Here is a 26,150-nt window from a genome sequence, read left to right as displayed (position 1 = left end):
GCTCCGGGGACAGGGGGAACTGCTGGGGTGTGGGTCACTTGGCCCAGATCATGGAGCCCACCTCCTAGGTGGATATTGGCTCTGTGAACCCTAGGGTGGGGAATCTGGCAGAACCTGGATCTTCTGGTACAGGTCTCAGGACTGGCATAATAGGTGGGTGTCGGGTTCATGAACCCCAGGGGTAGAGGATCCAGGGATGCTTGAGACATCTGGTCCAGCTTCTTGGACTCGCCTGCAAGAACATGCCCTACTTAATTAAAAAGGTGGAACAGTGTACACAGGCCCTGAGGTAAAACGAGATTAAGGCAGCACATGTGGCGCTGAGGCAGAGGAACAACTAACTGGACCCCAAGCAAACAAAGACAGCAAATAATTTCGGTGAACGGAGCCAATGGACATTGGGAGGGTGACATCATCCTTGAATCGGTGAAATCAGCATTTCAGAACTATCCAAACCACTTGGACAGAACCCTAAGAATATGTACACATCGAGACTCTGGGTTGATATGAGGTGGTGGTTCCTTATCCCTGGGTACTGGAGTGTGTGGAACGTCATGAGTCGTTTTCCCCTTTGTTTCTCCCATTCCCCCAGGAACAACAAGAAATGGCAAATTTGGAAGTAATGAATTCACCCAATTTTCCCTAAACCTTGATGCTTCCCACCCTGATCAACCATGTAATAATTATTTTTAAAAATAAAATTTAAAAAAAGAAAACTAAAAGTGTATCACTGTAAACAATAAAAACAAAATAGGAAGAAGAGGAAAAACAGCAGTTGAGGAAAGGCGAACCAGCAAAGATGGAAGATATTCTTTGTCAATCTCTCTCTCTGTCTCCTTTCCATGTCTGAAATTCTGCCTTTCAAATATATCTTTTAAAAATATTAAGAATTTGTTTAAAGTAAGTTGTAAGGCAGGTGTAGGGCCATCAGTAAGTACTGATAAATGACAAGACAAGGCATAGAAGGAAAACAGGGATAGGGAACAAATAGGGGAGATCATTTGTGTCACAACTCTGATTCCTTGCATTGTTCTCTATTCACATTCTCTGCTAGTATGTGACCACAGACTCATTTTGTGCTACACCAATGTATTCATCCATTTCTCCTAAAATACATTTTTATCCCATGTTGGAATATTACACATATTTGGGGGCCTTTAATTACAAATCTGGAAGATGTCAAGAATTTTAGAACTTAAAAAGGAACAAATATTTGTTCCAGCTGTCAACCGCCAAGCTGTCACAGTTTCATGTCCATGCATAAACTTAACAGATACCACTAAAAACAACAATTTGAACAATGATGCCCTCAATTCGATCTTTATCAAAATCCAAAGTTAGGATTGATGTTCAGACCTTGAAATGCAAACTATTTGAGAAATTTGTAAGTCTACAGAATAATAACACAAAGGGCTCACTGGCACAGCAGATGGCTACAGGACAATGCAGAGATCCATAGCAAAGCGAGCAAGGTCTCCTAGACAACCAGGGCTACACCTCAGGGAGAGACATTACTGAGCTTTCTATGAGATGGGCATAGCATGCTTCACATTTCCTACTGAACCACCCTTCCCCATCACCCTGTGTGTATACACATACACACACACACACACACGGCCTTCTCTGTAACTCAGCATCTCGGCCCAGCAACAACAAGCTACTGCTACCTAAAGCCCAGTCTTCACATGAGAAACTCCAGTGCGGGCCCCGCCCTACTTCTCATTCTCTATACCCCTCACCCACACCACAAACTCCTTGACCCACAAGGCAAAGAGATTAATGGGTTCTCCATTTGATGTGCTTCTCCCTGGACACTCCCTACACAAAAGCAGAACAAAACACCTCTTTATCCTGCACTGGTGCACTCCTTACTGTTCAATTCCACAGCAGCTGCACAGAATCCTGCACAAGGAATACTTCGCACCCCCGCCCCAAGGACATTCCATCCTCCACTCCGGGAAGAGTACCTATACTCGCCTTATCCCATCAGGTGTTCCTAGAACAGCAGGACTTCTTTTATAACCAATAAAAGGTGAGAAAGGGGATTTCTCAAAGTAAACAACAAAAATTAAATGAATGAGGGGGGGAAAAATCCATTACTTTGGGTCCCACGGGTGTGCAGAAGCCAGACCAGGCTGGCCTGTCAGGCTGCTGCGGGGAGATCAGGCCATGCCAAGGACTCTTGTATCCTAGCCTCACTGACCTAGCCACACCCAGAAGTTCCTAGCCAGGAAAGCCCCCAGCACTGACCATGACTATAAGGGACCACAGCCCCACTGTGGGTCCAGCTACTGTTGTCGTCACCCTACTACCATCACTCTCCTGGGGGCCTTGCTCCTGGGCTGCTGGTGCTACCTGCATCTACAGTGCACCAGTCAGTCCAAGGATGAGAAGAGTGTCATGTGGGATGGTGAGACCAAGGAGCCCTTCCTGCTGGAGCTGTATTCAACAAAGGGACAGTATATGGAGAGAAAGGCCAAGCTAATGACCCCCAACAGCCCAGAAATGCACAGCTGACCTAGGATGTGAGGCTCCTGGTCCAGTTTGTAGGCCATTGAGGGCACTGGGATGGGCAGAACCACATGCATAAGCACAAGGGTTGACACGTGCTTGCCTGGCCTCTGCAGGCTTCATCGTCACATGTACTGACTCCTGGCACGGGAGCCGGCTGCCCTGGGCATCCCCACAGATTCCAGTAGAGCTGCCCATTGCAGGCAGTGGGCAGGCCTGACCTTGCCAGAGCTCAAGGCCCCATAGTTCTCTTGTTACTTGAATATTGAGCTGAACCTATTTCTGGCTGTTACTAGAGTAACATGTGAACTAACAAACCTGTGAATTGTACATAGGCCCCAGCAGCACATGTTTCAGCCTCACATGTTTCAGGATTTTGAAATTCCTGCATTCTGCACACACACACACACACACACACACACACACACACACACTCCATTGTTTTTAACATCAAGCCATCACCACACCTTATTTCTCTTCATCACAAATGCCCCGAAGAGGACTATCAAAAAGACAAACCATGTAACTCACAATTTGGTGGTCATCCAGAACGCACTTGTTCACTGCTAGATTGCTTTGACAAGTATATGCTGAGCACCAATTTCATGCTAGGTAACCACATGACATGTGCTTACAGTCAGCTGCGCATTCAAGGATAGTCAAAGCATTTTATCAACGTTTGCTGAATGTGCTTACCCCTAATAAAAGTATGAATTATATCACTCTGAAGATCAGAGAAAAACAAGAGTAGTCACAGACTATCCCGATGTTTATCTCTTCCAAAATACTATCCAGAGGAGCTGGGCACTGGGTCTTTAACCCTTCAGAGCCTGTAACACCATGCAAAGTTGATCTGAACATACCAAGTGGGACCACAGAGAAAAGAATGAGGACAGAGGAAGCCGTTCCGCTGCTTTTGATCAACCTACTCCGTCCAGGCACCCTTCGGAGTCACCATGCCAGCAAAACACAGAATCACCTGCAGTAGTGAACTCACACCTACTCTCAAATGAAACAAAATCAGAGTCAGGAGCAAAAGAAAAATAAATGTCCAGGATTCAATTTTGAGAGGTTCTCATCATGGCTCTGCGAGAGAAAGACACATGCAAGCAATAGCCAGTCAACAGACAGAAGATGTGCATTCAACAGTAGCACAAACACTCACACAGCCAACTCATGAGAAGCTAACAAGGTGACCTTCAGGCACAACTGGCCCCAGGAGTGTTGGAAACTATGACTCGTGGTGGGAAGGGCCAAGGGCAGAGCTGCAAATGCTGTAGCTTAGGGACGGGTGGTACTTCTCCCACCAGTGTGTGGCACTTCAGCCTTCATCCCTGACTGCCATCACCCCTCAACTTCTCATCAAGCCTCCTAGTAACACCAAGTCAATTCCACCCCACAAATGTCCCCAGATTTGTTTCCCATCCATTAGCATCGGCCACAAAACACTAGCTAGCTTAACTCAGGCTGTATCACATCTTGTCTTCAACCTTTCTTTTTAATATATACTTTGTTTTGAATTTTTGAATTATGTGATACAATTTCGTATAGATGGGGATTTCTAACCCAAACTCCTACCCCCCGACAGATTTTCCCCATTTTACTACACAATTCCATCAGTCTCTTATTTAAGTGTACCCTGACATTGCTGGTACAGACAACGTCAGACAGTCCAGCATCCCATTGTCTACACATGTCCAACAGTTTCACTGGGAATCCATCTTTCGTCTGGAAGCAGGGATGCATGTTGCATAATACCCCACATCTGGATATGGTAGATCCCAGTACTCATCATTATACATTTCCATAATTGAAAAGCCATGAAACCAAGTCAACAACTGGTATGAGTTAGAACAGCCACAACAACCACAATGACAACAACAACAACAAATTACAGCTCCATGAAAAAACACACTGCTGAGTAACCAACACATGGGTGACAAAAAGGAAATACAAAAGTCTCTTGAGAAAAATGATGCCACCATGTAATCCATGAGCCAGCAATGATTTCGTCAAGAGCAAACAAAGTATTTGGAATAAATAAAACTGAAATAAAAAAACACTGAAACATGTCAGATTACCTCCTAGCCAACACTGCCTCTGAGAAGCTTTCCCAGGCTCCTTCAATGCTTTCCTCAAGGCTCCCCTGGCATCCTGGACTCCTGCCACCTCAACATCTATCATAGCACATCACCCCTGCATTCTTCTTTATCTAAGCTGCAGTGTACACTGTGCACTCTGCAGTGAGACAGGCTGTACTTGCCTTGTTCTCCTTTACATTCTTGCCACCCAAACCAGAAAAGGGAGACATCAACCAAGTCTTCTGTCAGTGAATGAGTATGCCTGCGTTCCTCTCCCTACCTCCAGCCAGACTCACAGATAGCACATACCATGACCTGCACTAACACACAGATGAGCACAGCCTCCAGAGGTGGCTTACATAGCTGAGCCAAAGATGGCCTCTGTATACTGGGCCCTACATTATCTCTTCCAAGAGATTTGTGTCAGGCCCTAATCTTGATGTACCCTGTGTGCCTTTAACATAGCCCATGTAAGACTTTGTAGCTACTTGGAACCTTCCTATATGCTTTGTATATTTCCTTGAAATGGTATCCCATACATATTAGCCCCTCTAAGCATTCTGCTCCATAATTGCCCCTGGCCTGTTGCTGAGTGACGTCATCAAACCACAAAAAGACCCTGGCTCCTCCCTTCTCCTTTACAAGCTCCTTTCCTGTCCTCTTCTGGGTGGTGGCTCCCAGACCATAGCCTTTGGAGAGCCTCATGTGTCAAGGCACTGCCTGTTCATGGAACCCATCACAGTGTGACCAAAGCAAAGCTGTGTACGCCACTGCTGCCTTGTGTTCATGCTTCTCTCCTCAATCAGCCTTGAGGTTCCTCAAACTGCTGGAGGCAGAAACCTACAGAACTCTGTATTTATGACCCAGTCTGGTGGCTTTTTGTTCTGACTCCAGGTTTAAGTACATCACCTGGCTTAGTCAGCATCACTTCTCAAACCCTGCCATCACATCAGTTGTAACCCTTACAATCTTTACCATGACAACAACTTGTACACTGGCTTCATCAGCGCCACATCATGGTTTGTTTGCTTTTGGAAAGGCAGAATAAAAGAGCAAGAAAGAAATCCTCCATCCACTGGTTCACTCCTAAACCTCTCCAACAGCCAGGGCTGGACCAGGGAATAACCAAGAGCCAGAACTTCAATCCAAGTCTCCCACATGGGTAGACAAGACCAAAGTATTTAAGTCATCACCCACTGCCTCCCACGATGTGCATGAACAGGAAGCTATATTGGAAGCAGAGCTTGCACTTGAACCAGGGTACTCTGACACAGGAGGTGATCATTCCAAAACAGCAGCTTAACTGCTAGCCCATAACACCCACCCACAGATCATGTTCTTACACATGCTCCAGGTAAACAACTCTGGGGCTTTAATTAAAAAATAAATAAATAAATAAAAAGGTCTTTGATGCAAATTCTAGCTTCAATTTCTTAGAATCTATAGTTCTATCTGCAACAGAGCTAACACCATCAAAGCTACGGAGACAATCAAAGATAACATACACAACAATGTCATTCACGGTCTTGCTTGTAGGTAGCAAGAAGGAATCCTCTGTCTTTATGCTTTAAGTTGCTTGCTATGACACTGAGTGAGCCTGAGATCCTACTAAGAAATACAGGAAGGAAACAGTTGATCTATTCTACTGAAGGCCAAACATATTTTCTTTAGTAAAGTTATAACTATTCAAAAATGAGGTCTCACTTCACACAAAATTGTGCAGCATAAAAAGGCTGACACCTACTTATCTTGCAGCTGGTAGTCCAAGTTTTACCCACATATAACTCATAGCTTGAAGAATGATAGATTATGTGAGGAGAATGACATAGGAAATAATGTGAGAATTAAATGGAACTGCAAAAGGTAGAAGTCCTAGTTACCTTGGGTTTCTCTTCCTAGGGGTCTGTTACCTTGTGTGGCTCTTATGTATTTCAGGCTCTGTAAGAACTTTACACAGAACAAGGAACCCTCATCTTTGCTTCTTCTGCTTCAGAGGCATCAGTACCCAAAACATCATGTGCACAGAAGGGTCCGTGGCTGCAGGAACATTGTCAGGCATGTTCTATCATGCCTGCCCTAACGCCCCTAAGCTGCAACTTCCCAAAGAGTAAAGAGCCTCCAGTTTTCACAGGAAACTCACTTCCATCTTTTCTAATGTCCAGGATCTAGGAACAGCATTGGGTAAAGGGAGCTGCCCTCTTCCCTGAAAAAAAAAAAAGCCTCAGAAAATTAGAGGAAATATTTCTCTGCTCCCCATAACCTTACCATTATCTCTGTTGCCCCAGATGAAAAGCCTCAGGGGATACCCACATGGTTCCACAGTCAGGACACAAAGATGTTCTCAGCATCCTGTGGGTTTGCTTGCAATAGACACACCAGGACAAGCATTCGAGGATGATATTCAACAGCCCATACAGAGAGAGAAGCAAGTGCACACACACAAAACACAGCCATAACACTAACTTATGACAAAGCAGTGGCCTAGAACATGACAGATGAGTTCAGTTTTGACATTTAAAAAATGGGCAAGAAAGGACAGGATTGGGAATGAGGATTTGAAAAATGAAAGCAAAAGAGTTGCATAAACAAAGTGTGAAAAGAGCCAATAATTCTCCAACTTCAGTTACTGGGACACTTAACAACGGTTGAGGACCTTCAAAGGGACAAGGTTGATCCCTGCTTGAGTCCACTTGAGTCTATGATATTTTCAAAAAGAATTCACCCAATTTTATATTCAAAGCCACAAAAATACCAAGATTTTTAATTTCTCACACTGATGTCTCTCAGTTAATCCCGCATATCTATTTTTACAAGTCTGTGCTCAGCAGATGGGTACCTGGGCTCCTTGAATGCTTCATTCTTCATCCACTCACACACGCTTATATGTCAGACACAGTGCTTGCTGTGGCTGACACCACCACATGCCTAGACAATACCCACTTGCCCTTTCTTCCTAACAGGATTCTGCTCAAGGTGCAATGGGTCGTCTTTAAAATATGTGCCTTCCTACGTGCTTTGCATGTGGAAGAGGCCATGACCCAGAAATGGCCAGTAAGAATAAAAGCAATTGGGCCTGGCATCATGGCCTAGTGGCTAAAGTCCTCCCCTTGAATGCACCGGGATCCCATACGGGTGCTGGTTCTAACCTCGGCAGCTCCACTTCCCATCCAGCTCCCTGCTTGTGGCCTGGGAAAGCAATGGAGGACAGCACAAAGCCTTGGGACCCTGCACCTGTGTGGGAGACCTAGAGGAAGTTCCTGGCTGCTGGCTTCGGATCAGAGCAGCACCGACCATTGTGGTCAATTGAGGAGTGAATCATCATTCAGAAGATCTTTCTCCCTGTCTTTCTTCCTCTCTATATATATCTGACTTTGCAATAAAAATAAATAAATCTTTAAAAATTCTAAAAAAAAAAAAAATACAAGCAATTATGCCTTCCATGGGCTTCTGGGAAAGTCATTGTTCCTCCAGCAAAAGGAAAGAATGATTTGACAGTTTGTCTTCCCATGTTTTCCCTCCTAGGTTGCACAGATGACACCTATGGGGAAGAAGCCATCCTGAGACCACAAACCATGAATCGTCAAGCAGAAAGCTGAAAGGAACATTGGGATCCTTGTAAGGAACCGCGCTAAGGTTGATGGACTCACCGTCTCACCTCCTATGGGCAAGAGAAATAACCACGTAATGTGGTCTCCCCACCGTGATGAGCCTTCAGTTACACGCAGCCTAGCTAGAGGGTCAGGACAGACTGCTTCTACTCCTCCTACCCTCCCCCGGGGATGAATGACCAGGAGTTAGCAGGCATGTGTTACCATGACAGACAGACATGAACCAAAGAGGTATCAGGAACTTGGAGAGAGGAATGAGGCAAAGAGAAGCAGCTCTTCCTCTAGACATGAAATTAACACCACCAGTAAGATAAAACAACCTGATCCATGACAATGTAATTACACAAGACCAATATTCAGAGAATAAAGGAGCTTTAAAGAATTAAAACCAGGAAAGTCCATTTTTTAAAATATTTCATTATTTTAAAAGTCAAAGTTTAGCAAGAGAAAGACCCTCCATTCACTGTTTCACCACTCAGATGTCCACAACAGGAAACACGGGGCCAGGCTGAAGCCAGGGGCTTCACCCATGTCTGTCACAAAGGTGGCAGCACATGGGCCATCTTCCACTGCTTTTCCGAGGCCATAACCAGGGAGCTAGACTGCAAATGGAGCAGCCAGGACAGAAACTGGTACCTATAGAGACCACCAGCATCAGAAGCAGTGTGACCCACCTCTCCACGATGCTGGCCCCAAATGTTTTTAAAAGTATTAAGAGACAGGTTGGAAAAGATAAGTTTGGAAAAATATCCCCCAAAAAACTTTTAAAACCTGGCAACATGTTTCATGCATCAGATAAGTTGCCATTTGGGGTGCTCACATTCCACTTGGGGTTCCCAGTTATGGTTCTGCCTAGTCCTCTTCCAATCCAGCTTCCTGCTAATTTAACCCCTTGGAGACGGCGATGATGGTTCAAGTACATGGATCCCAGCTACTCACATGGACTACACAGACTCTGTTCTAGAATCCCGGCTTCAGCCTGGTCAACCTTGACTGCAGCAGGATTTGGTGAGTGAAGTAACAGATGGGAGATCTCAGTCTATCTGCTTTTCAAATAAAATGAACATTTTTTAAACATTGTTTTTTTTTAATTTGAAAACCAGAGTAGCAGAAAGACAGAGACAGTGGTCTTGCAACCACTGATTCATTCTCCAAATGGCTACAACAGCTAAGGCTGGGACAGGCTGAAGCCAGGACCTCAGAATTCCATCCAGCTCTCCCATGAGCGTAGCAGAGGCCCAGGCACTTGGGCCATCTTGTCTTCTAGGATGAGTTAGTAGGAAGCTGGATTGGAGATAGAAGAAGTGCGACTCCCATCGGTACTCCAAAATGGGATGCAGGTTTAGCATGCAATGGTTTACCCCACAGCACCACAATGCCTACAATACCATGATACAATGAAACAGCGGATTGTTAAACTTCTGTTATTAAAGGACTATACTACTGTAGTAACATAGGGGAAAATGAGGAGAAGGTAAAATGGGGAGGAAGGAAAGGGAACTATAGGGGAAAAATCTTACAACTGTAACATGCAAGATAATTTTTAAAAACTTTTTAAAGAAAGAAACAAACATACCTCACCAACATGAAAATCAGGACAAGAAAGCATTGACCATCATTCCCTCCAGGGGATCCAATAATCAAAGGAAAGGCATCATAAAGAAAAAACTTACGGGGAGATATGAAGGTGAGAAACTCATGAACAAAGTAATTCCAGAATACCACCCAGAATTGCAGAAATTTAATTTCTTTATTGTGACAGCAACAAGAGGATTCATGCATTCTACCTCTCTTTCTGCTTCTCTTCCTTCAGGGTTAATCCCAAGAGAATTCTAAGGAACATCTGCAAACTACCCTCCCTAGGAAACCCAGCCTTCAGCCCGTCAGGGAATGGTGTCTTGAATTCCAAGAAATGTGGCACAGGTTGGTTGCTTCAAACTGCCATGGAGAGCTTACAGGGGAAGAAGAGAATATTATGCTCAAATTTCCACATCCTCAGCTCAGGATGTACACTAAAAATCAGAAACTATTTACAACTTTGCTTTGTTAAATTTAAAAAAAAAATCAGTAAGTTTACTGATTTAAAATTACTCCTCGCCTTTTCCCTAAAAATCAAACTCTTTCTGGAGCCTTCTCTTCCTGAAAAGTAAAACTAGAAATGTAGCTAACTCAAGCAGATATCCTGCACTATTGAGCCTTAGGGACCATTGCTTCCCAACAGAAGCAGCATCTTCCCCTCCCCTTGTGTAATAGGCAAACCTGGTCTTGTTGACAGATGCTTTTATTGAAGCCACTTGAGGGAATTACTGTGCAAGAAAAACCAATTCTCTTCCCTCCTGCTAACCCTCTGGAAATGGACCCTCAGCAAACCCCCAAGGGACCTACTACAAGGCTTTTGCTCAAAGAAATGTGAGGCTTCACCAACAAGCTTTGAGAAAAATCTCTAATACGTGTAGGAATGAATTCCAAGAATCCCAGATGGAGACAGAAAAAAAAAGTGTTAGAATGGCTGAAAGGAGTGATATGGGGGCATCTACTGGCAATCCAGGATTCCAGATGTCAGCTGCAGCAGCTGAAAGAGGTGGTATGTTGTGAGTCAGGACACACAGGCACCATAGTTCCCCATCCATATGAGACTGAGTTGCCAGAAATTCCTTGGGATGTCGTTTAAAAAAAAGTAACAGGATGATTCCACAGGATAACAATGTCACAGCATATTTATCCTGTAATATCTACTAACCCACCTCAACACTATGTTCCCCAAGAGTATAGATGACACTCCTTCCACCAAGACTTTGAAAAACATCTATGAAGTAAGCACAGATACAACAGATATGGTCGCCAAGACTCTCCCTGTCAACACAGAAAACAAATCCCTTATACAACAAAGATGAAATCGTGGCACCTAGCCCCAAGACACAGTTCCCCAGGAACTGCATAGCTAGCCCAATAACCAGAACACACCATGAGGGGAAAACTTTGCATGAAGGCTAAGGTTCCTAAACTTTAAGTAGAGAACTGAAGTTGCTTAGCTTAGACCAGTTCTTATGCTTCTGTCTCCATTTCCATATCCAAAATGCAGGTGTATCAATAGTGATTAAACTGCCACCTCTACTCAGAGGGTTGTGAGAACTTCAAAAGCCAATCATGCAAAACTCTTACAGCCATGTGTTGGCAACGATAAGGTATTCAGTATATGATAGATATCAATATTATGACTATGATTACTATTACATGAGAAGTGGAACAATGTCCAGTGTTTGGTGAACAGGGCATAACTGAGGGTACCACAATTATTACAATCCTGTTCCCAACTCCAAGACCTGAGTTAAGCCGCAGATCTAGAGCCCCTTGACTAACGGGAGAGCCAAGTAACCACAGAAAGAAAATCACAAATAAGGTCACAGAACCTGGAAAGTGAGAATTCTAAGAATATCAGATGCCTTAATAAGAGGAACAAACCAGAAACTTAAATTACACAGAAACTATCTAGGAATATAAGATCTGAAGAAGCAACAAATAGTCCATCTTGCGCTGCTGTCAGGTTGATAGCACTGAATCCCTTCCATTTGGGAAGAAATACAGCCTCACTCTGGATGTGGACTTGGCTTTCCACGCCTACCTTGTCTCTGCCAGCACCACCACCATCCATGGAACTGCAGTCAGTTACTGCCATGTTATGTGTATCATTGCTCCTGTTCAAGGCACTCACACAGTAACAAATGGAGGAACACAAAGGGCAATGAACATTAGATTCACTGCTCTCACCATCTAGAAATATCAGTACCCACGGGATAGTCTATCAGTGGTGCCAGTATGGCCCCATTTGAAAGCCATCCTCTTGTGATGCTGGGATGACAGCCCACAGAATGTATAATGTGCTGTAAACCAACAAACTCATATTGTACTATTATCCCATTTACGTATGTGAGATACCCAAGGAGTAAGAGCAGTGCTTCTCACTATGACAGCTTCCAACCACTCCTGAAATCTTTTTTTATTCCTGAACTGTAACTGGCTTCCTTGGAGGTCTTAGTACCTTGCAAAGAAACATTTCCACCAAAGGACAAAACAGTCATGTAGCACATTCGAGCTCAGCCCTATCGGGCTGGCTCAGCAAAAAAGTAGGTAAACAAGTAAATGAGGGCTCCAGGGGATATTAACCATTTAGGCAAAAGGGAAGCTTACTTTTACCTGACAGAGGAAAGGAGTACCACTGGAGCCCATAGGATCTTGTCAAGGGCTGGAAAACCAGAGACTACAGCAATCTAAAATGTGTAAGACAAACAAGGCTTTACAACCCCTCAGGAATAAAGATGTGATCCACACTACCAAGCTGAGAACACTAAGCAGCAAAAGGTTTAACTGAAGGTGAAGGAAGGCAGAAAGAAAACCAGAATGATGGAGAATGAAGGGAACAAGTCAACTCCCTGATCAGACAAAACACAACTCAAGCTTTCACTCACACATTCCTGTTCTTTCCATCCTTGCACCTAAGATAAAGTACACTAGTGGTAATCAGCTCTATATATGAATCCCTGGCCAGGGAACACTAATATTAGATCCGTACTAACTCAAGGAAGCATGAGTACCCCTAGACAGTCTGAACCTAGACACGGTTTTATCCTGGAGTTCCCCCTCCTGGGGAAAGCAGCTGGGATGCTCTCAGCAGCTATGAGCAGCAGCTATGTAGCTTCTTGAAGAAGTCAGTTTGCAGTATAATCCCTGAGCAGGGATCTAATAAGGTCTCTTGGCTTTCAGTTAAATCTTGAATTCAGCAAACAAGACAGGGGTTGCTCAGTATCCCTCTTACACAAAGTTCCTGCATATGAACAGAATTCGAACTCCTGCAGTCCTTCCAGAATCTGGCTTATACCCCTGCCAAATGAGCCAAACATCAACCATGACCAAACTATATGAAAGACTCCCTGGTGTCCTCCTAGCTTCATTCCAACTTGTTCGCACATGGAACACTTCTTGAAACCTTCACAAAACCATTCACTTTCTTCATCACAAATATTCCTCCTCACTCAGTGCTGGCTCCTCTTTGCTTGCCTGCCTCCTATAGTTCAGAATCCTCACAAGTTCTAGCCGTCCAGGTAAGGCAGGGGCATGGCCCCCAAGGGGGCAGGGTAACCCCCCAAAGATGGTAGGACCCTGGTGTAGGCAACACCCGTGGTGTCCACGCCCAACTCTCTACTCAGCTCTGCAGAGGCACATCTTCCTGCAGCCTGGCTTCCACCTGTAGCACTGGAAATTGAAGTAGATGGTTAAAGATAATCATCCTGAAAGAGATAAAAAAAAAAACATACAAATGGAAAAAAAAATCTTATTTTGACACCTCCAGGAGAGGATTAAAGGGAATGGAAGAAACCCAAATGTCATCCAGTTGCCATGGAGCTCCTAATGCCCAGTTCCAATGAGAAGCACTGCAGCACAGAAGGACAGCTGGGCCCCACGGCTTTCCCTTCCACCTGGAGAGGAGTTAGCACCTCCCACAGAACTCATGACTATCTCCATCGCCTGATTAACTGTGCCAAACAAGCCCCAAAGAAAACCACCTCCGTTTACATCCTTGGCATCTTTCTAGTGAGCCCCACCTAGAATGATAATGTAAGGCATGCTCACCCTTTGACACCTTCTGCAAGTTCCTGGCTCTATTATCCCCTAGAATCCCTGCTCGCTCACCAAATGACACACCTGTGATGCCATTCTTCCCCTGAGCCTGCCCCAGAAATGTTTAGTGCATCTTCCGTGAACACTAAGGAAAACAGACACATGGCTGGCAACAGTGACTCCCCCAAAGCAGCTCTCAACCTCCCAGGGAGTGTCCTGAGCCAGGGCCTCAATTCCAGCCAGGGTGGAGAATCACCCAGTCCCGAGATGTGTCAAGATGGAAGCCCAGGTGTGACGCAGAGAGGCACCTTTTACTCAGGAACTGCTGCTTCAACTCAACTGCAGCTTCAGAATGCAAGGATGTTGCGCTTCCCTCTTTCAAATATTTAAAACTTTAAAATAATATATGTAATTATGTTTAACTTATTTGGAAACACATATGGGCACCAGTTCATATCCTGGCTGCTCCACTTCCCATTCAGCTCCCTGCTTGTGGCCTAGGAAAGCAGTAAAGGACAGCACACAGCCTTGGGACCCTGCACCCAGGCTCAGACCAGCTCAGCTCACCTCCTGGCTTCAGTTCAGCTCAGCTCCAGCCATTGCGGCCACTTGGGGGGGTGAATCACCAGACTGAAGATGTTTGTCTTTCTCTTTGTCTATCTGCCTTTCCAATAAAAATAAATACTAAAAAAAGACCCTAACCGGGCCCGGCGCGGTGGCGCAAGTGGTTAAAGGTCCTCACCTTGCACGCCCGGGATCCCATATGGGCGCCGGTTCTAATCCCGGCAGCCCCGCTTCCCTTCCAGCTCCCTGCCTGTGGCCTGGGAAAGCAGTCAAGGACGGCCCAAAGCCTTGGGAACCTGCACCCGCGTGGGAGACCCGGAAGAGGCTCCTGGCTTCGGATCGGCATAGTATCGGCCCGTTGCACTCACTTGGGGAGTGAATCATCGGACGGAAGATCTTCCTCTCTGTCTCTCCTCTCTGTATATCCGCCTTTCCAATGAAAAAATAATAAAAATAAAATCTTAAAAAAAAAAAGACCGTAACCATTCATTAGAAATATCGGGGGGCGGGGTTGGGGGGAAGCTACCTCTGTACTGAATGTGTCCAGACTTCATTATGACTATGCAATACAGTCTAATATCTATTTACATAAGATTTACATCAAATCAGGCATTGTAAGCCATCCAAGAAGGGTTTCACATATATGGGAGGATTGTCCAAGCTCTATGTAAGTTCTGTGCTGATTCATAAGATTTGAGCACTTGAAATCTTGGTGTCATAGGAGTTCCTACAACACCTTATATATATAAGGGGCATATATGTGGGGACAAATGCACAGGAAAAGAACTACAGAGCAAAGTCTTGCAAACATACAAAAAAGTGACAAAGTTAAAGAAATAAAGATACCATAACAATTGATCAATTGAAAACACAAAAGCAAATCCAAAACTAGGAAACAAACTAGTCTCATCAACTACCCAATCAGGAGCATGAGCACACATTTCCAAAGGCTTTTCAGTCAAGTATCTGCTTATTTGGCTATTCTAAAAGCAAAAAGAACAGAAAGGATTTCTTAGCTGCCATCCAGTGGTCTTGCTTTTCAATTGTAATATGGAGTAGCCTAATTGCGAAACTTGGGCATAATGTAAAACAGAATGTGAGCATGTCTTTGAGACTAAGATTTTCACTGATAACAGAAAACGGGAACAAATATATATTCAAAACTATTAAGAAGGAACAATGAAGGTAAGTTTGACTTTTTAAATCTCCTTTGGAAACCATGTTTTGCCAAAGTGTATTTCCTAGGTCTGTATTCCATGAACAGGAATAGCACAGGCCACAGCACCTCTGCCAAGCCTCAGCCCCTGAACACAACTCCCCAGTGCAACAGGGATTGACTGATTCCAGTTCTGAGTTGAAGAAAATATAAGGTAGGTGTCAGGCATATCTTAGTCCCAGAAAGCAAGAAACTATTGAACCAAAAATACAACCATGTTAAAAGAACACAGAAGCTGACTTCATCAGCCTTTGTACAATTTTTGAATAAAAAACTACAAAGGACTTGAGACCATTTTATGCTCCCAGTGCACAGAAGCACTTCACAACTTCTTACTCCAAAAAAATAATATGTAGATAGAAGCTATGTCACCTGTGCCTGCCTTCTGAGATGAAAGCGTATTCAAGCTCAGTTTGTAATAAAAAAAAAAAAAATGTTTACAGAAGAAGGCCAGCTACCAAATGAGGATATAATAATAGATTTAAGGAGCCAATGCCCTGTATAATAGGCTAAGCCTATGCCTGAGGTGCCGGCATCCCACAAGGGTGCTGGTTCGTGTCCCAGATGCTCTGCTTCCAATCCAGCTCCCTGATTTTGGGAGCTGGACCATGCTTACGTCTTACCATCTTCTCTCTCCAGCACCTGCCCCTGCTGTTGTGATGCGACCTACTGCAGGCCCTAACCAAAGGGCAAGCTGAGGGAGCCGTCCAGTCCTGGACTTTCAGCACTGCAAACCATGAGCTAAATAAACCTTTGTTCTTAATACATTCCCTGGTAGACTCAGGGATTTTGTTGCAGCAACAGGAAATGAACTAACAGAAGGCTACTAACAAGAGCGTTGATTCAGTGCCGTGTGAACTACAAAGGAATAAATGTACAGTTAGAAGGGAAAGATCTGGCAGTGACCACCTCCTGTAAGGAAGGAGACCAGCAGGGACAGCAGGACATGCATCTCACAAAAGCAATATGAGGTATACAGAATCCTGTGTGAAGCAATTCTCCAAAATTATTTTAGCTGTACTAAACCAAGCCTCATTTAGACTTAAATTTCAGTTTATAGAAAACTGAAGTGGGGGGTGCATTGTGGCAAAGGCTCAAGTCCTGGCTACTTCACTTCTGATCCAGCCCCCTGGCTAATGCACCTGGAAAAGCAACAGGAAATGGACCAAGTACTTAGGCCTCTGCCACTCATACAGGGCACCCTGATGGAGCTCCTAGCTGTTGCCTGGTTCAGCTCTGACACTGTAGCCATTTGGGGAGTGAACCAGCAATGGCAGATCTCTCCCAGTCTCTCTCCATCCTCCTGTATCTCTACCTTTTAAATAAATAAATGTACATTAGAGCAAAGTGAAAATAGAAGGACAGATTTAAGAATAATAGTAAAAAAAAATCAGAGAAAGCATATATTTTTCCTTCTGTGATTGGCTTATTTCACTGAGCATGAGTCAGCTTTCATGTAAAACTCAAGATAAATATATAAATAGGCATATACATATATTCTCATAGATGAACCATATAATGGAGCCTAGCATACAAAGAAGTGAAGATACGTTATGGTACCTATGTCTACTCCTGAGTAAAAAGAAGACTCCCAATGAAACCATTCAACATCCCTTGACAATAGGATACTAGACTTTCTACCATTGCCTGCATTTGTAATGCCATGATCTACTTGAAGAGCAGAATGTTGAACTTGTAGCTGTTGCTGAAGGACTATACTACTTCAATAATATGGGGGAAAGCAGTGGAAAGTGTAGAAGAGGTGGAGAAGGGAATCCCTACACTTGGAAAATAATAGATTTCAAAAAAAAATTTCCAAAAAAATAAATTTCAAAAAGAAAATTAGAACCCTGACCGTAATAAATATTTTTTAAAATAATTTTAAAAGGAAATTAACAAAAAATAATTAAAATCCAAATATGAGTGCAGCAGGGGATCATTCTACAACACATCTGGACTCTTCATAAAGTCAGTGACATTTTCAAAAGTGGGTTAACAATTCTAGACTAAAGACAACTAAAGAGGCATAAAATCCAGGTGGGCACTGTGGTGCAATGTATTAAGCCACCACATTGAATGTCCCTTTCCCACATGGGAGTGCCAGCCAGTGTAAGTCCCAGTTACTCCCCTTCTGATTCAGTGTCCTGCTACCACATCTCAAGAAGCAGCAAATAACGACCCAAGTGCTTGAGCCCCTGTAACTTTGTGGTAGACTCTGATCGAGTCCTGAGCTCCTGGCTTCAGTATGGTCCACATCCTCACTGTTTAGAGCATCTGAGGGCTGAACTAGTAATTGGAAGACAATTCTTTCTATTTCTTTGAGTTTTGGTGTATGAGAAATACATTTTAAGAATCTACAATATGGGGGAACCCCAGAGCCTATGAGACAGTGTCACATAATGCAATGTAGTCAATAAAAAAAAAGAGTCTACAATAAAATTACTAATTTGACAATATTCTGGGGAGACAAAATAGCTTGAAAACTTATCTTAGAGCCATTTGAAGAAATGTGAAGATACCTAGAAATATTAGATCTGGAATACCTTCAAACTTTCAAGATATTTGAAACTTTTCCATAAGACCATGGGAAAAGCCTAAGCACACAATCTCATCTATGAGATACTGCAGCTTTAAATAACTTTTATCCCACAAAACTTAACTTTTAGTTGACAAAAAACATAGGACATGAGAATATGCTAAATGTCATCGCGAGGAGCCAGATGGTAGAACATCCTGCAAGACAATTGGCCTCATCCTGTAAGACAGCTCCCTCCAACAAGCCAGTGCCATGAAAAGGGACGAAGCTAAATTAAGACCACCTCGAGGGATGAAACAACCAGAGAGAATGCACGGTTCCAGCTTGTATATTGACTTGGCCAATCCACTAGAAAGGCTATTCGGGGTCAACTGGCAACATAGGATTATCATCTAGGTATTAAATTTCAGGAACATGGAAGTGTAGAGATTACTGATAGAAATAAATTCCAGGTTGTACAACTACACACACCTACAAGAACATCTGTGCACAACTTTGGATTACATGCATTCACATGACCTCTTGTATGCACGGATTTTAATTTTGTTGCACCAAAATAAGCTTACGTCTTATTTTCATCTTGCACAGATTCTTGTATAATACTCTTGTATAATATAAGCTCATTTGGGGAAAACCATATATGGGCATAAGGAGAACTGTAGGGATAAAATGCCCATTTATAAATCACACTTATCTTGGGGCAAATGGAAATGCAATAATTCCATTTTTAAAGCAGTGATGACCTATTTTTTTTATTTTCTATCATAAAAATGCAAAACACATTTTTTAATCATTAAAAACCTCATAAAAAAATGGAACAGAGAGTATCTTTATGACCTCGGGGTAGGAAAATATAAACCATAAGCAACAATGTATAAATATACCTACATGAAGAGAAAATCTACATACAAAAATGTAACATTACAAAACATTAAAAATCAAACCACAAATCAAACTAAGGTATTAATATTTTCCACAGGGGCTGTTGCTAAGCTGCCACCTGCAGCACGGGCATTTCATATGGGCTCATGTCCCAGCTGCTCCACTTCTAATCCAGCTCCCTGGGAAAGTGGTTGGAGATGACTCTAGTGTTTGGGCCCCTTCACTTATGTGGCAGACTCAGATGAAGCTGCTGGTTCCTGGATCTGGCCTGGCCCAGCCCTGACTGCTGCAGACATTTGGGGAATAAACAGACAGATGGAAGATCTCTGCCTGCAAGCCTTTCTGTCTCTAGAACTTGTTCAAATAAATTTTCTGATAAAATTTCAGCAACAAAGAAACAGAAAAAAAGCATGGCAATAAAACGTAAATAATCCTATGATTCAATAAAAAAACAATTCCAGCAGAAAAAGCCAAAGTTATCTACATTTAGATCTCTAAAAATGATACATCAGTGTTCTGTAAACCTGTGAAAAGATGTTCAAACTTATTAGTAACTGGCAAGATGCAGGTCCGTATCATAATGCACAGCTAGGACCCATTGCATTTTCAAAACTGAAAACCACCACCAGATGTTGATAAGCATTTCAAGCCAAAAGCTCACACAATGCCAAGAAGAGCAGGAATGGTTTCAACCAACTTAAGCAATCACTTAGCATTACCCTGTAAATCCAAACACGTATGCTGACCAAAATGCAGCAACTATTTGTAGATACTCAAGTATGAAAAGGGCAGTGTTATACAAACTCTAGATGGCAACTCACCCAATTTGGTGACTTCCAATCAGCATTTGGCAATAAAATAACATGGAAGAGAAAAAACTATCAGAGAGTACACTACCAGCAGATTAAAGTAACTACACACACACTGCATTTTTCTTTGCTGAATCATTTGTCAAAAACTTTGAAGTGACTGGCTTATGGGAAAAATAAGCAGCCACCTGCAGTGTTGGCATCCCAGACAGGCTCCAGTTCAAGACCTGGCTGTTCTGGTGCAGCTCCTTGCTAAGGCACCTGGGAAAGCATAGGGGGATGGCCCAAGTGCTTGGGCCCCTGTGCCCACACAGGAGACCTGGAAAAAGCTCCAAACTCCTGGCTTCAGCCCAGCACAGCGCCAGCCACTGTGGCCCTCTGGGGAGTGAACCCACAGATAGAAGAACTCTCTCTCTCTCTCTATCTCTCTCTCTCTCTCTCTCTCTCTCTGGCTTGCTTGCTCTCTTTCTCCTCTGTATGTGGAGAGGGCTAAGGAGAAAGTGTTTCTGTACCTTCTCTCTGCAACTCTGCCTTTCAAATAAATCAATCTTTTGTAGGCCCCATCTCCCAAGGGTTACCTCCACAGCTCAGCTTGTTTCTCAAGGTGTAACAGGATGGGCAATCTTGGCCTGACACATTTAGCCCCTGGCTTGACTGCAAGTTCCCTCTTCCCTGCTTCCCCTTTTTAAAGATGCCCTCGGGGGAGCTTAGGTGTCCCTTGAGCATTGGGAAAATGCTGGGAGGGGCCAAGCAGACTATAAAAGATGTGGATGACTTTGAATAAATGACACTCTCTTCACAAGAATGACCCACTGTGTGTTGTCTGTTTTGTAACCCTAGTCCCTCAGCTCGGCTCAGGGTATGCTCCTGGACCAGCTCCTCTCCTGGACCCAAGAGGATGAAGGCTTTCCAAGGCAGGAGACTGACGTGTGCTCCAGATCACAATGTCCCTGTCCCCTGCCCAGCCCACCCCACCACCGACCGCAGCTTCACTCTGATGCTGACTGCTTACTGTCCACAATTACCTAAGGTCCAGCAGGAGACGGCCTCCAGGAGAGGGATGCTGCTGTAGATGGCGTGCATGTACATGAGGCGGGCCATCAGCTCAGCCAGCGCCCACCAGCACAGGAGGCGGCCCAGGCCCCAGGCCAGGATGCCGAGGCTGGTCTTCCACAAGCCGAGCTCTTGCTGTTGCATCTGCAGTAGAAACAAAGGAAGTCATGGGATCGCATCTCAGCTCTTACATCTTCCAACAGTCCCCTGGACAGCATTCTTAATAAACCCTGCACTGGTGTTATGGCCCTACCTACTAACACAGCTATGGTCTGATTTCCCTCGGGAACTCTCCATGGGCTTGAGTGAAAAACCACCATCTGACCTCGGACATGGCCTGAGAACAGACCAAGCCCAGAAGCTCACTACTGCTGGGAATCACAGACACTTTCGACACAAGGCAAAGTTCACACAAAAGCAAGTGTTTTGCTTAGCAAGCCATCTAGTGTAACAGCTAACAGCATTGATTCCAGAGTCCAACAAAAGCACCATCAAATTCTAGGATAAAACACGTGGCTGTGCGATCCTGAGCAAGTCATTCAACCTCTCCCAATCTGTAAATCCCTCCAGATTTACGGATAGAGAGAAATATCTTCCATCCACTGATTCACTCCGTAAGAGGCCAGAATGGCCAGATCTGAGCTGATCTGAAGCCAGGCACTTCTTCTGGGTCTCCTTCATGAATACAGGGACCCAAGGACTTGGGTTGTTCTTCCCTGCTTTTCCAGACCACAACCAAGGAGCAGGATCAGACATGGAGCAGCCAGGGCACAAACTAGCACCCACACAAGATGTCAGCGTAAGAAGGTGGAGGATGAGCCACAGCACTGGCCCCAACAAAAAGTTTTACAATGACCCAATATGATTAGGTGCATGACATACTCAGTATCTGGTCCATCACTGGCAAACTGGAAGAGTCTCTGATCATTGCATTCCTGCTATGTGTATCATTCCTTCCTCTTGGCATCCCATACCACCAGTAACAGGGCAGCATCAGGAGTCAGTTCAGAGCCAAGCATCAAAAGGAAACTAGGAGGCATTTCCATCGCTCATGGGTACAGACAGCAACCCCTGAGAATAAACTGAGTCCACAGGAGCACCACAGACAAAGCAAAGTTCTACCCAAACTGCCAGAGTCTATGGCCTCACCCCACCACTGGCTGTTTAAGGATGTACAGTAACTTAAAACATGCACATTCTATATTTCACAAACATGCTGTGAAAGAAGGCATAGATGTGATTGCAATCCTACACCACCAAACAGAAAAATATTAGAGAAGTGTTCATTTTCTGGATCATACAAGGGTAAGATTTGATTAGGCTGCGTGCGAATGCTGAGTTGAAGCTGAATCTACAAACCTTCATGGTAAAGGAAATGGCATGGCTGAGTTTCTATTAATTGGAACTCGTAACAGTAAAGCCAACTTCTTAGGAAAAGACCCCTGCAGTGTGGCAAGACTACCACAGTGAGGACAGTGAGTGCCCTGCTATGAGCAGCTGCCAGGCTGACAAGTGCTGGGCAGCTTGGTGGCATCACAGTCAGTTACACAAATGGCTTTCCCTTCCGCCCTCTGCATCATTCACTCCCATTATCTCTGCGAGCTCATGCAGACACCTGAACCCGAGTCTTATGTTAATAGGTAATGGGCTAATGGCTGACGCATTAGAAATGACACCTGGTGCTTGAAGGTAGAAGTTTTCGGAAACTGTTGCATGCGGAGCCTAAAGGGGAGGCCCCAGGATCCAATCAGGCTGCACTACAAGGAGTGACCACTAGGAGGAGAGCGGAAGCATGCACTCTTGGCATCTCTCCCCTCCACCCATCCTCCAGCCTCGCCCATGCCTGCACCCACGGGGCTCCACACTCCCAGACTGGGACTTTCCAGGCTGTCAGCTGCAGTCTTCCTTCCTAAATGGCGCCTCTTGGGTATTTTCATTAAACAACAAGAAGCTAACACCAGCACGTGCGCACAGCACGCATGCATTTTTAAATGTGGAATGAGCAAATAACAGGAACCTTCTCTTCCCAAAGTTTACATCTATCCAACTCAGGAAGATATCTTACCCAGCAACGCTGAGCAACATTGCCAGAAAACATCAGGACTGCTTGGAAAAACACATCTGGCAGTTTTGAAAAAGGTAGCATAGCTTGGGGAGGGGTCTCTGAAAAGGAGGATTGGACCTGTTCCAACCATAGCCAGCCGCAAGGGCAGGTGTACAACAATGACAACGCACATCCCTTCCTCAGCATGCCCGCTGAACTGTCATTTGAATCCTCACCCCAAGCATGCATGCTCACTCTGAACAAGCCTACACAGTCTGTCGCAGAGGATCTAGCAGCGAGAGGGTCACAAAATCCTCAGTGCAGGAGCACCTGCCAAACAGAACACTTACGTCTGTGTCGCTGTGATGTGCAGAGAGAAAAAAAGGAATGAACTCACATGCCTAACAGCAGAGGACTGATTGAATGCATCAAGTGTACTTCAGTGTAGTCACGAAATCTACATGCAATGTGCAAAAACCACTGCCAAGTTGGAAAAACACACGAAAACATCAGAGTGATCTTTGATGATGGGATTTGGGTTATTTGACAATTGAAAGGAATTTTTTAACAGTATTTATTAATTATGTGACAAGGGTATCAATGGCTCTTCCATCCATTGGGTCATTCCTCCCAAATGACAGCTGGGGCTGGGCCAGGCCACAGCCAGGAGCTCTATCCGGCTCTCCCACAGGGCAGGATCACAAGTACCAGCAACATCACCTGCTGCTCCCCAAAAGCATCAACAGGAAGCTGGATCAGAAGCTGAGATGGAACTCAATCCCAAACAACAGAAGATGTGGGTGTCAGAAGCAGTGGCTGAACCTCCTGTGCCACAACATTTACTCCTAAAATGGATTTCATGATTGGGGAACACAAATCACGCTGTGAAAACTGTGGCCCCCTCTACAGGGCATCAAATGCACCTATCTGCACATCCTCCTCCAAGGTGCCTGGATCAGGACTTCCACCAGGAAGCCCAGCACCCTCTACAGGCAAGAATTCATCTCTCTTTTATGCTGACCTAATTCCTATGTCTCCTCACCTCGCCACCCCACTCTGCACTGTTCCTATGACACATTCACTCCCCCTCTCTGTTCACACACGTTCTTTCCAGTTCTCTAAAGTCAGCTCTTTATGACCCAAACACCATCAGCCAATAAGCAAACAGGTATGAATGCAGGGCTACACATCCATGTCCGCCTGCATTCCCATGTTGAAATCTAACTCCTGGGGCAACCATGCTGGAAAGGGGGCTCTGTGAGGTGACTGGTTCCAGGGGCAGAGCCTCAGGCCTGGGATTAGTGCCCTTGTAGGAGGGACCTCAGAGTCGGCCAGTTCCTGTCACCATGGGAGACAGTGAGAAGGCCCTGGTCTACAAGCCAGGAGATGGGTCCTCACCAGCTCTGGAACTTCTGGTTCCCAACTCACCCTGCAGAACTAGAGGCAGAATGTGTTGTTCACAAGCCCCTCGGAAAACGGCATCTTGTCTCCGCAACCCAAGAAGGGACTACAACACACACACACACACACACACACACACACACACACACACACACACACCAGCTCACCTGTGGTGAACGCACAAGATCACATCCAGACAACTGTCAAGATCAAGGCAGCCAAAGACCCCAGAATCCTTCCAGGTCAGCAGCCTTTCATTCAGGTCCAGACTCTTGGAAAGCAGCAGGTTGGCTGAATGAGATAAAGCCCTCAAAACAGTTTGACAGAAGATAAGCAGCTCACACCCGAACATTTCACTTCTAAACAGGCAACCTTGCATGTAACCGGCAGGCCGGTGGCCAGGAACCTACCCCAGGCTGCTCCACACCACGCCCCACTGGCATCTAAGGCCTCACAGCATTCCTGGTGTGTTGCCCTTCCAGAAGAGGAGGGACAACAGCCAGACTGGAGGGCAGCAACCCCTGCTACACAATGGGTGCCCCTGGTCACCTCCCAGCTCCCTGCATCCATGTGGCAGGGCCCAGTCAGAGGCCCCCAGGGTCTTTTCAAACCATGTACCATCTGAAATGATGCAAATAGTTGTCATCAAAAAGAACAACCAGGCAGCTCACTGGCTTCCTGAAACAACTACTATTTGCAGCCCAAGCCTCGCTTGCCACATGGACCACAACATCATCAGGTGTCACCACAGGACACAAGGGCCTGACTCTTCTCCACAGGACTCCCTGTCTGATGCTACATGCAAGAGAAATGTGTACACCCTAGCCACACAGATCAAGGAAAAGAAAGCAATGCAACGTCTCGTTTATTCCCATGTGTCCAAAACCAGGCAAACCCCTCATCTGCCTTTCCACAGCACGTGTGATTATGACAGCTCACGTACACCTTGAACCTCCCCGACTCCCTTTTCTTTAAAATGATCTCCGCATCCCTGGTCCTGTGGACAGGGCCAGAAGAACAGAGAGGCCACGCTCAGCTCTCCTGGCAAGGCGGGCCACTCTTCCCCACATGCAAAGTATTTTATTTGAGATGTTCCACACAGAGGGGATTGCCAACCTTAAGGCCATCGGAAACTACCAGCAGGGGAAGTTCAGACTCCACTAAAAAAAAGTCACATTAACTCATCTGCAAAGTGCATTTGAAAACACATTACATTTTAAAACTTCATTTCATGCAAATTGCATAAAAAGAAATGGCCAAGTCTTTTTCTCTCAAAGATGCTCTGAGGCCCAGAGATGAAAGGTCCTTTCTCCTCACACACTAATGATGCTGATGCTTAAGTGCACCTGACAGGAGCCTCACCCAGAGCCAATTACTCAGCAGCTCCAGCTCTGCCACTAACTTCCTGCTTCTCTCGGCTTGGGCTAGCTGCCTCATAGCAGTACAGGGCGATTTTTCCCATCCCATTGTCAAAAACTACTGCCCTAACCCCAGCAAATGATCCCCTGATCAGGCCCCCACTGCCCCTCTCCCCACCCCCAGGTGACCCAGGCCAAAGCAGGCTGACACCACATAGTGGAGAATCACACAGCACGTGGGAGCTGCAGTCAGGGCTGCCAGCCCCAGGCTGCCACCTGCAGCCCTGCGTGCCCAGCAGGCCACACACCCTCCACTCACTCCTGTTACGCTGGTCAGCGTGCCCAGACTTATGTCTTCATCGCCTCACATATTCTGTTTTCTGTTAAGTTTCCTTTCCCTCTATGTTCCCATCTGTGAAGTGGGAATCACTATCTCTTTTGTGGCACTGTGGGGATTAACCAAGCTAGACC

The 26,150-nt window shown here is 45.0% G+C and overlaps 1 protein-coding gene and 1 pseudogene across 1 annotated transcript in view; one reads left to right on the top strand and one right to left on the bottom strand.

Annotated features, from left to right (window-relative positions):
• HHAT (hedgehog acyltransferase) overlaps window positions 1–26,150 on the bottom strand; it is a 257,631-nt gene that overhangs the window by 179,968 nt on the left and 51,513 nt on the right. The window contains exon 7 of the mRNA XM_040985615.1: window positions 20,849–21,020. Within this exon, the coding sequence (XP_040841549.1) occupies window positions 20,849–21,020 (172 nt within the window). The remainder of the gene's footprint in view (window positions 1–20,848; window positions 21,021–26,150) is intronic.
• Window positions 2,252–2,517, top strand: LOC121160019 (annotated as a pseudogene).

This window comes from Ochotona curzoniae, unplaced genomic scaffold, assembly GCF_017591425.1.
Source record: "Ochotona curzoniae isolate NIBS_2020 unplaced genomic scaffold, NIBS_Ocur_1.0 contig_430, whole genome shotgun sequence".
In the NCBI taxonomy this organism is placed as follows: Eukaryota; Metazoa; Chordata; class Mammalia; order Lagomorpha; family Ochotonidae; genus Ochotona; species Ochotona curzoniae.
The sequence above is the reverse complement of the archived record's forward strand: the minus strand, read 5'-3'. Positions and strand labels throughout refer to the sequence as shown.